The 13,099-nt window shown below is 42.0% G+C and overlaps 1 protein-coding gene across 2 annotated transcripts in view; it reads right to left on the bottom strand.

Annotated features, from left to right (window-relative positions):
• Positions 1 to 13,099, bottom strand: part of RNF128 (ring finger protein 128) — a 1,151,289-nt gene that overhangs the window by 44,229 nt on the left and 1,093,961 nt on the right. For both annotated transcript variants that reach the window (XM_044057624.1, XM_044057623.1), the window contains exon 6: positions 7,259 to 7,442. In XM_044057624.1, coding sequence (XP_043913559.1) covers positions 7,259 to 7,442 — 184 coding nt within the window. The remainder of the gene's footprint in view (positions 1 to 7,258; positions 7,443 to 13,099) is intronic.

The following is a 13,099-nucleotide window of genomic DNA, read 5'->3' as shown; positions in this document are numbered from 1 at the left end:
GGTCAACACTAAGGGACTCTGGCTAACAAAGTTTGCAGATGACTGCAAACTGGGAGCCATTATTGAATCCCCAAATGATGTGGATACTCTAAGGGCCTTACAGAAACAGATGCTTGGTGCCAGAGCCATGGGCTCAAGCTCAATGCCAAGAAATGTATTGTTATCCCCTTTGGGAAAAAACATGTATCCATGAATTGCCATATAGGTGGCAGTACACTAAACACAGAAAGTGTGATGAGACTTAGGGACACAGGTGGACAGTGGTCTCACCTTCGATAACCACATCGCCACAACAGTCAGGAAATCCTTCTATGTGGCACAACTCATCACGAAGGGCTTTTCATCCAGAAAAAAGGATGTCATTGTCCCACTGTACTCATCCCTCATTAGACCCATTATAGAATACAACGCCCCATTTGGTATGTACCTCTCAAGACATCTGCAACAACTGGAAAGGCCTCTGAAATACCTCACTAAAAGAATCACAGGCCTAAAGCAGATGCCCTACGCTGACCACCTTAAAAAAACTCCAGCTATACTCTGTCGCATATCGTCTACTCAGAGGCGATCTCTGCTTAACATACAAGGCCATGTCAAACCCAGAGCTGTTGGACATGCTACACTTAAAGAAATCCTAATCCCTCAGAGCTACATGCTCCAGGGATCTAAACCTTGTCATCACAATAAACAAAACATGCTGGAGGGATAGGTTTCTGACCCAGAGACTCCCCAGACTCTGGAATAGATTGCCCATACATGTCAAGCAGAGCGCCTCTTTGGACCTCTTCAAGAGGAACCTTGACGATCGGATGGGAGAAAGGAAATTCACCCCAGGGATCACGTCAGTCGCCCTGCTAGACAGGGGTCCAGGAAAGTAAATAATGTGGGAAGAAATAGCCAGGGAATTGTTAAGGCTAGGCTTGTATAGGCCCTAGGGCTGATAGCCTAGTACCAACCTATGAACCTATAATGAAATGCACAGCATACAAGTTGTTGACTTTACACTAACAAAATACATGTATCCATGGATGGAAAGGCAGCAATAAATTAAGCTCATGACAATAATGATTCAGAAGATAGAAAATGTTGGTTTGTGGTTACACAAACCATGGAAATCAAAATATGTGAAGACCTCTTTTGCTTCATGTTCACACTACATACAAGAAAAATGTGATGAGTTTTTTTTTCCCTCATTACCTAAAATTAGCTGAACTGAAAAAAACACTTTCTATTGTGTTACTTCCATCAAAAGTTTATTGAACTATCAGGAGAAGCAGAGAACTAAATTATTTTATAAAGCCAGGACTGGCAGAAAAAGCATTGATCTGATGTCACGGAATCTTGCTTTGCAGTCTGATGAGAGTTTCAGATACTATTCCCTTAAGACTAGAATCCAAAATGTCAAGAGAGACGTATGGTGAAGCACACCTGACTTCCCCACGCCTTCTGTTATCACTCAGACGTGGGCATTTCCTAGCTGACTGCTGGAAAGTACAGTTTTGTACCTACCATAAATGCAGATGTCCGATAGGAATGCATCTGCAGTCCTTACAAATGGGTTGTCCTGTCGTCAGGCAGCCCTTCGGTCGGCCGGATTCCAAAGTCTGGGTCTGGCCTCGGCTGGTGTCGCACTTCACCAGACGTCATAGCTGCAGTTATTCGGGTATAAAGGCATCAGCCGACGACATTTTCCTCAGTGTTTCTTGCCCCAGATGCCAGGTGCTCTCTAGGAAGGCTAAATTTGGATAAATGCAAATGATTCCAAACAGTAGAAAGCAAACAAAAAATAGGCATGTATGTACATATATACAAACAAATACACCATAATAGATTCCCCCAGCTAGCTACAAGATGGGCAAATACCCTAGGAGTACCACAGAGGGGAAGGAGGGTGGGTAATCCTGACTGCAGATGCATTCCTATCAGACATCTACATTTATGGTAGGTACAAAACTGTACTATGTCCTTCAAGGATGCATCTGCAGTCCTTACAAATGGGTAGAATACCATAGCCAAACTGGGGGAGGAGGAGAAATAAAATTATGGTGTAGTTAAGATCCCTTGCAAAACAGCAGTGGCAAAACCTGCTCGGGATCTGGAGTATAAAGGTAAATTATAATGCTTGGCAAATGTATGCACGGAGCTCCAAGTAGCAGCCTCTAAAATGTCTTTGGTAGCCACTCCTCATAGAAAAGCTGTGGTAGTGGCTGTAGCCCTTGTAGAGTGAGGTCTGATGTTTTCTGGGGTTTTCTTTCCATGGTAGGAGTAACAAAATCTAATGCAATTTCCTATCCACTTAGAGATTGTCTGTTTTGAAATTGCTTTTCCTTCCATTCCTGTTGCATATGCTACCAGTAGCTGGTCAGTTTTCCTATTGCCCTTGGTCCTGTCCAGGTAGTAGCGTAATTGTCTATGCACATCCAAGGTATGCAACAGCCTTTCTCCCCTGTTCTGTGGGTTGGGGAAGAATGTAGGTAGGTGGATAGCCTGATTCAAAGATACTCTGGAGACCACCTTAGGCATAAAAGTAGGATTAGTTCTCATGGATACTCTATCTTGATGGAAGATCAGGAAGGGCTGTACTGCCATTAGTGCCTGTAGCTCAGATACCCTTCTTGCTGAAGTGATTGCCAACAGGAAAGCAGTTTTCCATGATAAGTATTGTAATTCTGCTGTTGCTGCTGGTTCGAAAGGAGGAAGTGTCAATTTTTCTAGCACAAAGTTCAAGTCCCATGCTGGCAATGGTGGCTTCCTAGGCGGTTTTACATTTTTAATCCCTCTCAGAAACTGCCTGAGCAGAGGATGCGAGAAGACTGGAGGATCCAAGTCGTATTCTGCTGAAATAGCTGATGCATGAATCTTGATGGAAGAATAGGACAGGCCTTTGTGAAAGAGCTCTGCCAAGTATTCCAGGATGCTGGCTATGTTTACCAGTGACACATTTTCTCCTTTTGCAGTACTCCAAATGAAATATCTTTTCCATTTTGCTGAATAATTTTTTTTTGTTGAGGGTCTGCGAGCCTCCAAGATAATGTCTTTAACCCTTTGGGATAAATTTGGGTTATTTGTTCTTATGCAATGTTCCAGGCAGTTAGCTGCAGTGTTTTCAGGTTTGGATGCAGGGTGTTGTAGTTGTTCTGTGTTAACAGCAAGGGAACAAGGGGTAGAGGCCATATTTGTTCGAGACATGCTCCTCAGTAATGGGTACCAATGTTGCCTTGGCCAATCTGGAGCTATCAGAATGATCCTTGGACGTTCCTCTTTGATCTTCAATAGCACCTTGTGCATCAAAGGAAGTGGTGGGAATGCATATGCTGTCAGGTTTTTCCAGCTGAAGGATAGGGAGTCCACCTTCCAAGCAAGTGGGTGGTATGTCCTTGTGCAGAATTTCTTTAGTTGATGATTGCGTGGGGATGCAAATAAGTCTAATTGTGGGAGCCCCCATTTTCTTGTAATTGTTTTGAAGATGTCCGGATGCAGCATCCATTCGTGGGCATCCGTGGTAGTTCTGCTTAGTATGTCTGCTAGAATGTTTTCTTTTCCTGGTACAAAAATTGCTTGTAACTGAATGTTGTAGCTCAGGGCCACATTCCAGAGGTCCATTGCCATCCGGCATAGAGGGTACGAATGTGTGCCTCCCTGTTTGTTGATGTACCACATAACTGTGGTGTTGTCTGTCCTTATCAACAGTTGACCTTGTCGAAGAAATGGTCTGAATGCCTGAATTGCCAGTTTTACTGCCAGCATTTCCTTTTGATTTATGTGTAAGTGCAGCTGGTCTTGAGTCCATAAACCTTGAATGCACTTGTCCAGCATGTGGGCCCCCCAACCTAGGTCTGAGGCGTCCGTTGTGATAGTTTGGCTTGGTTGAGTGTTGTGGAAAGGAAATCCTTTGTTTGATTGACAGGCCTGAGCCCACCATTGGAATTCTTGCTTCAGGCATGGAAATATTGGAATTTGGGTTTCTAGGCTGTGCTTGTGCTGAGACCATAAATTCCTTAGGTACCACTGTAACTTTCTCATATGTAGTCTGGCATGTGGAACCAATATTATGCAGGATGCCATGAAACCCAAGGCTTGCAGGACTTTTCTTGCTTTTAGATGATTCTGCTTTGTTAATGCCAAGAAGTAGAGAGGGAGTTGCTCCTGTTTTTCTACTGTTAGGAATGCCATTTGTTTCGTTGTGTCCAGCTCTGCACCCAAAAAGGTTATCCTTTGGGATGGTATCAGTCTTGACTTTTTTATATTGACTGTGTATCCCAGAGCTTGTAGCAGGTAAATGACCCTTTTTACGTCCTCTGCTAGCTTGTTTTTGTTGTCCGCTTGTATCAGGCAGTCGTCCAGGTAAAGGTAGATTTGGATTCCCTGAAGCCTGCAATGAGCAATTACTGATGCCAGGCATTTCGTGAACACTCTGGGCGCAGTAGATAAGCCAAAGGGCAATGCTGAGAATTGATAATGCTCTGATCCTGCAAGAAATCTGAGGTATCTTCTGCAATTTGGTCGTATGGGGACGTGCAGGTATGCCTCCTTGAGATCTAGAGTTACCAGCCAAGACTCCTTGCCCAGCAGGGGAAGAAGCTGCTGTAGGGTCAGCATTTTGAATTTTGGAACAATGAGGAATGTGTTTAAAGCGGACAGGTTGAGAATAGGTCTCCATTTGCTTTCTTTTCTTGGTACCAGGAAGAGCCTGGAGTAAAATCCCTGTCCTTGCTCCATAGATGGTACCTTTTCCACAGCTCTCATCCTTAATAATTGAGCTATTTGTTTTAGAGCTTCTGCCTTTTGATTTGGAGGTAGGTTTGGCATTCCTCTCTTCCCTGGTAGAGTATGGAAGTGAAACCTGTAACCTTGGTGTATTGTCTGCAAAATCCACTTGTCTCTTATGATGTAATGCCAGTTTACTGAAAATAAAGCTAGCTTTCCGCCCAAGGGTGCTTCTAGTTGTTCCCTGGTAGGCGGTGCTAGAGCCAAGTCACTGTGATTGTCCTGTAGCAGTGGTGGTGGCTGTATCTGTGGCTGCACCTCGCTGGTTGTTACCATGCCACTGGCGTCCCCTGTAGGCACCTCTGGATTGGTTTCTGCCTCTTGAACGCCTATTCCTGCCTCTCTGTGCTTTGGAAGAGTCTGGAAAGGACCAATTCTTGGAGGGCCAATTCCTGCTAAACCTTGGAGGTTGGACCTGTAAGAAATCTTTGACTGTCTGGACAGATTTTGCCTTCTCTTCCATCTTCTTCAGCACCTGTTGTGCAGGAGAGCCAAACAAATTGATCTTGTCCATGGGAGCATCTAGTAGTTTTGATTTGACATGGTCTGGTAAGGCCTGCTCTTTTAACCACGCATGCCTTCTGATAACTGTGCCAGTCATGGCTGATCTAAAGGAAGCCTCCAGTGCATCATAGCCGCATTTTAAGGAATGGTTACTGACTTGCTGAATGTTATGTACCATTTCCTGAACAGATTTTTTTGTCTAATGGTTCATCCGAAGACAGTTTTTTGGTTAACTGGTCTAGCATAAATTCTTGATACTGGATCATGTGGAATTGACAGTTCAAGGCCCTAGCTGAAAGAGTAGCAGAAGTGTAAACTTTTTTACCCCATCTCTCTAAGGACCTGGATTCCCTATCAGAGGGGAGGGTTTTTTTGGCAGAGGTAGCTGCTACAGCCTTAGGCCCCTGGGAGATGGTCTCGGGATCTGCAAAGGGAGCCTTATACAAATGGTGATGCGTGTCCGGGACCCTGTAGTACCTATCGGCATTAGCAGGGGCCGGAGGTAGAGAATCAGGAGCAGTACAAGCATCATTAAATGCATCATCTACAACAGAAAGAACTGGAGGTATGGCTAAAGGCCTATGTTGTGGTAAATGCAGAAAGGTTCTAAGCCTTTTTCTGGAGTCTGAAAAATCCTGGCCCTGCCACAAATTGTTCCCTCATAGCATGCAAGGTTTCCCCAAAGGAAAATTCCTCAGGCGGAGAGGCAGAAGGAATGGACTCCTCAGCATCAGAGTCTTCATAAGGGGAGAAAGGAGCCTCTGGAGGGTTTGTGTTATCTGAATCATCAGAGGAATCATCTGTTGAAACAGGCTCAGGGGGCTCTGCTCTAGGCCTCTTCTCTTGAGGTGGGTGAGAGGCCCTGTCAGGTTGAAGTTGGGATCCCCGGATTAAAGAAATGAGGTCCTCTGCTAAACTAAGCATTTGTGAACTAGAGCTAGGCCTGTGAGAGGGGATCTTAGCAGGCACAGTTTTAGTAGTTTTAGCTGCTTTGGCCCTGGCAAAGGCCTTAATGGACATGGATGCAGGTGGCCTAGCAGCTCCACGTGCAGGGGTAGAAATATCCAAGGGGATAGTGTCAGATAATTCTTGAGAAACTGTAAGAGCAGGAGGGATTTCAGAAGCCGATTCCACCAGGTTGGAAGAGGCCTCGGTAGGAGGTAAGTTTTCGGCTGAAGGAAGAACCGCTTGCTCGGTTTCGGCCGAAACCGAGACACTCGCGGTTGGCTTAACCGCGGTTTCGGCCGAAACCGCGGACCGCGAGTGTCGGTCCTTATCCTTGCGCTTTTTAGATATTTGCGTAGTCTGAGGATCCGACGGCATAATGTAAGCAAAATCGGAGCCGAAAAACTCCTCAGCAAATTCTGACCCATGTCTAAGCGTCCGTCGGTTAAAAGAAGCACAGGCTAGACAAGCTGCTACGTCGTGGTCTGGGCCTAAACAATGTAAGCAGTAAGAGTGGAAATCTTTGAGGTATTTGTTTCCCACAAGTTAAACAGTTATTCACTTTTTCTGACATCGGCTGAGGCAAGAAAGAGTCCCCAACGGGGTACTTAGCTTTTTAGAAGTCTTCGTAGACGTATTCGGTAGTAGTAATCTCTGGTTCTGACCGACCGGCACTTGCAAACAGCTTCTGCTTCGGGCGCCACGTGGCAAGAAAGACAGAGGAAAATGGCGTCGGCTGATGCCTTTATACCCGAATAACTGCAGCTATGACGTCGGGTGAAGTGCGACACCAGCCGAGGCCAGACCCAGACTTTGGAATCCGGCCGACCGAAGGGCTGCCTGACGACAGGACAACCCATTTGTAAGGACTGCAGATGCATCCTTGAAGGACATCATTACTGTTCCTGATCACTGCACTCAATGTTGTGACAAATTTAACTACACAAGGATATAAAACCGCTTTTGGCTTAAAAATAAGAACAGGAAATGCTTTTTAACAACTAACGATAAAAACTAGCAAATATCTGAGCTATTTCCTTACCTTGTGAAGGAGAGGAGTGATCTTCATCCACAGTGGCTTCTTCCACCCCTTGTACGGAAGCATAACCAGAAGATGCAGTTTCACTTCGATTGTCCTGCGGCTCAGTGTATGCAGTTCCTTCAGGAGCACTAGGAATAACAGTCTCCTGTTCTGGTGGTGTCTCAGGGCCTTCCTCCACATCAGCCTATCAAAAACAAAGGTAGTGTACAGAACACTAGACACCCCCACATGGTATTAACTAAACTAACATGCTTTTACACATTAATATACACATTTGGATTTTATCATTTTCTAGTCAACATACATTTTATTGCTGTAGGATGGATCTTGTCTGATGAACCACCTCTGTGCTAATGTATTAGCATATTAATACAAAGCACAGCTGCTGGACACAGAACAGTAAAGACATGCAATTGTCAATGCCAAATGTTGGCTTTCAGTGGAGCTCATCTGCAGCAACAGTGGTTTAAAGGTGTGTCATTAAATAAAATGTACGAGTTACCCTGGCAAGAAGAAATAAGGGCACTAATCCTTCACTGCATTCTCTATCCCCAATGCCTGCCAACAGCACTCTCGTTTGAGTGAGGAACATCTTTAGCTCATTCAATCTCATACGGTTAAAGCAGATGAGGCTGTTATTCGGGTATCCAGAGCTTATGCCCTACCCACATTATCCAGAGCTTGTTATGGCCCTACCCACATTATCCAGAGCTTGTTATGGCCTACCCACATTATCCAGAGCTTGTTATGGCCTACCCACATTATCCAGAGCTTGTTATGGCCTACCCACACTTCCTAATCCTGCACATCACTGCAGCATTCAAGCAGAAGTCATGCAACAAGTTTAAGGTTTAACTGTCCACTCCCCCATGTGTCTCAAACAACCCCCTTCCCTTCTGTAGGCAGCACAGCTGCATAAACCTATTCCCTTACAAGTGGTTTATAACCATGGAGGTATGACTGACAAGGCACTCTCTATCCCACCTAACCCCTACCCAGTTCTTTCAGCACCAGAGGAACTAATCATATTTCAATTGTCTGGAACCCTGTCAGGGCTATCTAATTCTGGTTACTCCACCATGTCATCACACTTGTTCTGCTATCCCATGATTGTAATTCACACCTGTTAACAGTATTACTTTCGACCAATAGCTCTCCTCTCACCAATCGCAAAAATCATGGAAAAATGTATTCACAAACAAATACTAAATCACCTTCTCAACAACAACCTACTTTCTAACTGTCAGCATGGTTTCAGACCCTCACACAGTACCACCACTGCTTTACTCTCCTTCACTAACTCCATTAACATTAACCGCAACAAAAACTATATATCATCCTCTGTCTTCATCGACCTATCAAAAGCTTTTGATATGGTGAATCATAAACTTTTACTACACATCCTAAAATCTCTGGCTCTTGATCATCTTGCCTTGTCCTGGTTTGCATCTTACCTAGAAAATCGTCAGCAGGCAGTACTGTGGAAAAATTCACTTTCTAATCTTCTACCTATCTCCTTAGGCATACCTCAAGGCTCTATCCTAGGCCCTCTGCTATTTTCAGTCTTTATTAATGACCTTCAATCTGCAATCCCATATACTACCTGCATACAATACGCAGACGACTCAACTATAATCTGTACCGCAAACTCTCAAACTGAACTCCAGTCACTTACTCAAAAAGCTTTTAACACTGTAGAACAATGGTTCTCTTACCGCTGTCTAATCCTTAACCCCAAGAAAACCAAACTACTACTTTTTTCACCTACTCGGAAATCTACTACACCTTACTTTACTCTTACGTCCACTGACGGAACACTCATCTCTCCTGACCTGACCACAAAACTATTAGGTATAACTATTGATAATAACCTCAACTTCGACTCCCACATCAATAACACCATAAAATTAGTTAATAAAAGAATAGGTTCCCTTTATAGCATCAAACCTTTCCTAACACCTACAGCAAGGTCCACCATTGCTAGATCTCACCTAATCTCCACTCTTCTCTATGCTTCTCCCATTTACACTAATCTTTCCAAAAACAACATGAAGAAACTAGAAACATCCTACAATAACATAGCTAGATTCGCTGCTGGATCTCCTTTTCGAACTCATCACTGCTTAAACCTAAAAGAACTAGGCTGGACAGAACTTCCTAACCAACTTATACTTCAACAGATCTTAATTGCTTATAAGATTCTATATCAGCCAACCAACACACCAATACTTTCTTGCCTTATTTCTCCATACAACAACCTGAAACAACTTCGTTCTTCTAATAAACTTCTGATTAATACTACCAAACCTAACAATAATGCAGGTGACAGTTTATTCTCCAACTCTGTTGGAAAAGCATGGAATAAACTACCCTCTATCACTTCTTTAACCTCTTTCCAACTCTTTAAACACCAACTAAAAGTTTATCTTAATAAACACTGGCTTTGCTCCTGCACTAATCCAGACTAATGCTAACAATTTTTAACTAACAATTTTATATTTAATTTTTTTTATCCGTTTTATTTGTTATGATAGTTATGTAACCTTTTAGGCCTTTGTGTGAAAATGTATAACTAGTGGAGCTTTTCTCCCCGGGCCTCTACTGAAAATGGACATATATCCAGTTGGACTAGCCCGGTCAACAAATGTAAAATAAAAATAAAATAAACTGTCTACAATTTAACTGTCTGTGGAGCCGGCAGCCTAGTACAGGTTAAAAGAAAAGCAGTTCCAGCGAAAGGAAAACGCAAATGTACCCATCTGGCACCTATTCTAATAAACCCTAGATTGGCTGCCCATAAAGAACTCTACTCATCTCTGCAAACTACTGCTTCAGCCATTAACTGCGAAAGACCATTACGTATTTACAGCAACTCCAACTGGACATTGTGCAACATTCGGCACTGCTACAGTTTTAAACATTTTAACTTGGATATTTCAGTTAAGCTGTGCTTTATGTTCCACCTTTTTAAAAGGTCAAATCTGTCTTGGTTTCATTTTTTTGAGGGATATTTTACTTGGCCTTAAACGCAATTATTTTATGTAGTGTTTTGTTATGTATAAACATGCTTAAAACGGACTTAAAATGATTTGCTTATTTTCATTGTTTACATTTTTTTTTGTAGGACGTTTGCTGCCATCGTTTTTCATCTCCAGCATGTTGTAGCCACCCTAAGCAAGCAAGTTCCTAAGAATGGGGTTAGACAAACATGTGCTAAGTTAATGTTTATCAGCTTTCTGATAAAAGTTCGGCAAGTTGCAGGACTCAAATGATGATGTTGGCTGCAGCAGTGGGGGGCATGTACTGCTTACAGCTCTTTTTGCTTACATTACTTAAAATTCACTTCACAATAAAAAGCTCTCTCCTTACTTATTGTACATAACTACACTGAAAAACTTGCAACAGATGAGAAGTTCAATGGCAAACCCAGCCTTCACTGAATTTTAGGAAACAAACTAAACTCCTTGCTGAAGATATTCCTGATACTGGTGTTATGCAGCTTCGATGCTAAGTTTAACCACAAATTAAGACTGAGGACTAGGGCAACACTTAAGGGACACTGCATATGTAAAGTGTGGAGATTGTAACAAAACATTTTTTGTTGATCTTTTGTCCTCCCTGCTTGCTAACCATCAAACCCAACCTTGATCAGTTCATTTGTTCCCTTGGATGGTTGACAGCAGAGAGAGGGGTTGTCATTCGGGCAGCCACCATAGACAGTTCAAAGCTTTTTCTGATTTTTTTTACCAGCCCTAACCAAGAGGATGGGGCATCTATAGGCTGACCATGAAGAATGTCCTCCCTCCCTCACATCAGCAAGGGGCACTCACTGCAACCAACCCTGCCCCTTTCCTTCAGAGCATGAACAGATACCTTCATCATCATCATGGAAATTGTACCATCTTGCTTGCCTCTGAGTCCATGAAAACCCTTCCCTCCCCTAGGGACATGTAAGTGGGCCATATCCAGTCACTTCTCCCCCCCTCTGCCAGAACTACTAATCAAACCATGGGCATTTGGGTTGCAATCTCGGCTTCATTTCTTTGTACCACAAATCCAGGCTAAACAATATAATACCTTTAAATGCAGTGTTGCATTCTCACAGTTGTACAAGAAGACTGAAACATTTTCCGAGTGGCACACCACTTTATAAATTGTAAACATTTCAAAGAAATGCATTTTACATAAAATTAAGTGATCTCTGGTGCTACTTTGTTCTGCTATAGTAATACACCAAACAATGATGCCCAAAGCTATTGTGCACATGAGCATGGTTGTGGGTAAATGGTCTACATTTGGGAAAATGCTTTCATACCCTGTGATTCTAAGCTTAATCTGCAGATGGAATTTTTTTTTTTTTTTTTTTTATATAGGTTCCCAGGTATGTCACATCTGTATACATCTATGTCTATATATATACATACATATATATACATACACATACATATATACATATACATATATACATACATATATATATATATATATATATATATATATATATATGTATATATATATATATATATATATATATATATATATATATATAAAATGTGTATTTACAACCTTCACAAATCTGGGTACACACTGTCAAACCAAATATATTACTGTGTGTTTAACTCTGATACCGTCAAACGGGTGTAAATATTTCTAAGTTAAAATAAAAAAGAAAACGAACACACTGTTATAGGTACACACAATAGTTTAAGCACATTTGTCTCTTGTGGGAGACTTCATCAGAAACTGCATATTCATTCAGTTAAAATTCATTTAAACCGTTCCATATCAGGTTGACTACATACTGAAAGAAACAGCATATTTATGAATACAATTTTCTGAAAACTTATAAAAACACACTTTTTAATACAAGTTTTTTTTTTTTTTTTAAACAGTTAAAAAGTAATTCTAACCATCTCCTAATCTAATTTCTAACTTTAAAAAACGATGGTCGTAATTTAAGCTAAACCTAAGTACTACTGCTGACTGACAGTAAAATAACCTAATGGCTCACATATTTCACCTAAGAATAAACCCTCTGATAAAAAACTGGGAATGCCTAATGGTTTTACACTTTCATAACTTGGTTGCCTGATGTTTTACAACTGGCTTTAATGAAATATTGTCGTTCAACCCAGTGACAATTTCAGCATGCAGTTCTCTGTATTAAATAAATTGTTCCCCATTCAATTTCTCCAAAGCTTTTCCCCACAAAATCAATAATGCCAAAAATAAATTTGGTGACATTAGTGCAACTGTCAGCATACTTTGCCAAGCTTTTCTTTTTAATCTTACAGTTGTGCTCAAATTTATTTCCTTAACTATCTTTGTCATTCCCACCTAAAACCTATCACATCCTAAGCATCTTGCCAAATAAACTATCCACGATATTCCACAGTTACCAGAACTCTGCATGTTTTTCAAAATGACATCTTCACTAAAACTGGCATTACTTACAAAAGACACCTTTAGTAGTCCCTCCTTTTTTCTTGATCCTTTCGTCCAGTACTTTCTAGTATGTGCTTAAAATTCACCAGAGATTTATTAAACAGTGGTTCCTTACTTATTAACTCTCTACAAACTCATTGTCCCCTTCTAGAAACTTCCAATTCCTTATAGCAATACTTTTTATATCTTTGGATGTTTCATTATACATAACAGCACTGGCCTGTATAGCGGCATCAGACCCAAAAGATGTGCGAGTGGTGGTGGTAGTTGTAGGTAGGCCAGGGACAGTGGAGGCCTCCCGAGTGGCTGTGCCAGAGAGTTCTGGCCTAGTAGTTGCTGGTGCTGAGGGCTGCAAAAGCCCTCACCAAGATGTTTGGTCACCTTAGAGGTTGATTG

The sequence above is a fragment of the Protopterus annectens genome, chromosome 15.part0, assembly GCF_019279795.1.
Source record: "Protopterus annectens isolate FY-2018-M chromosome 15.part0, PAN1.0, whole genome shotgun sequence".
Taxonomy (NCBI): domain Eukaryota; kingdom Metazoa; phylum Chordata; order Ceratodontiformes; family Protopteridae; genus Protopterus; species Protopterus annectens.
The sequence above is the reverse complement of the archived record's forward strand: the minus strand, read 5'-3'. Positions and strand labels throughout refer to the sequence as shown.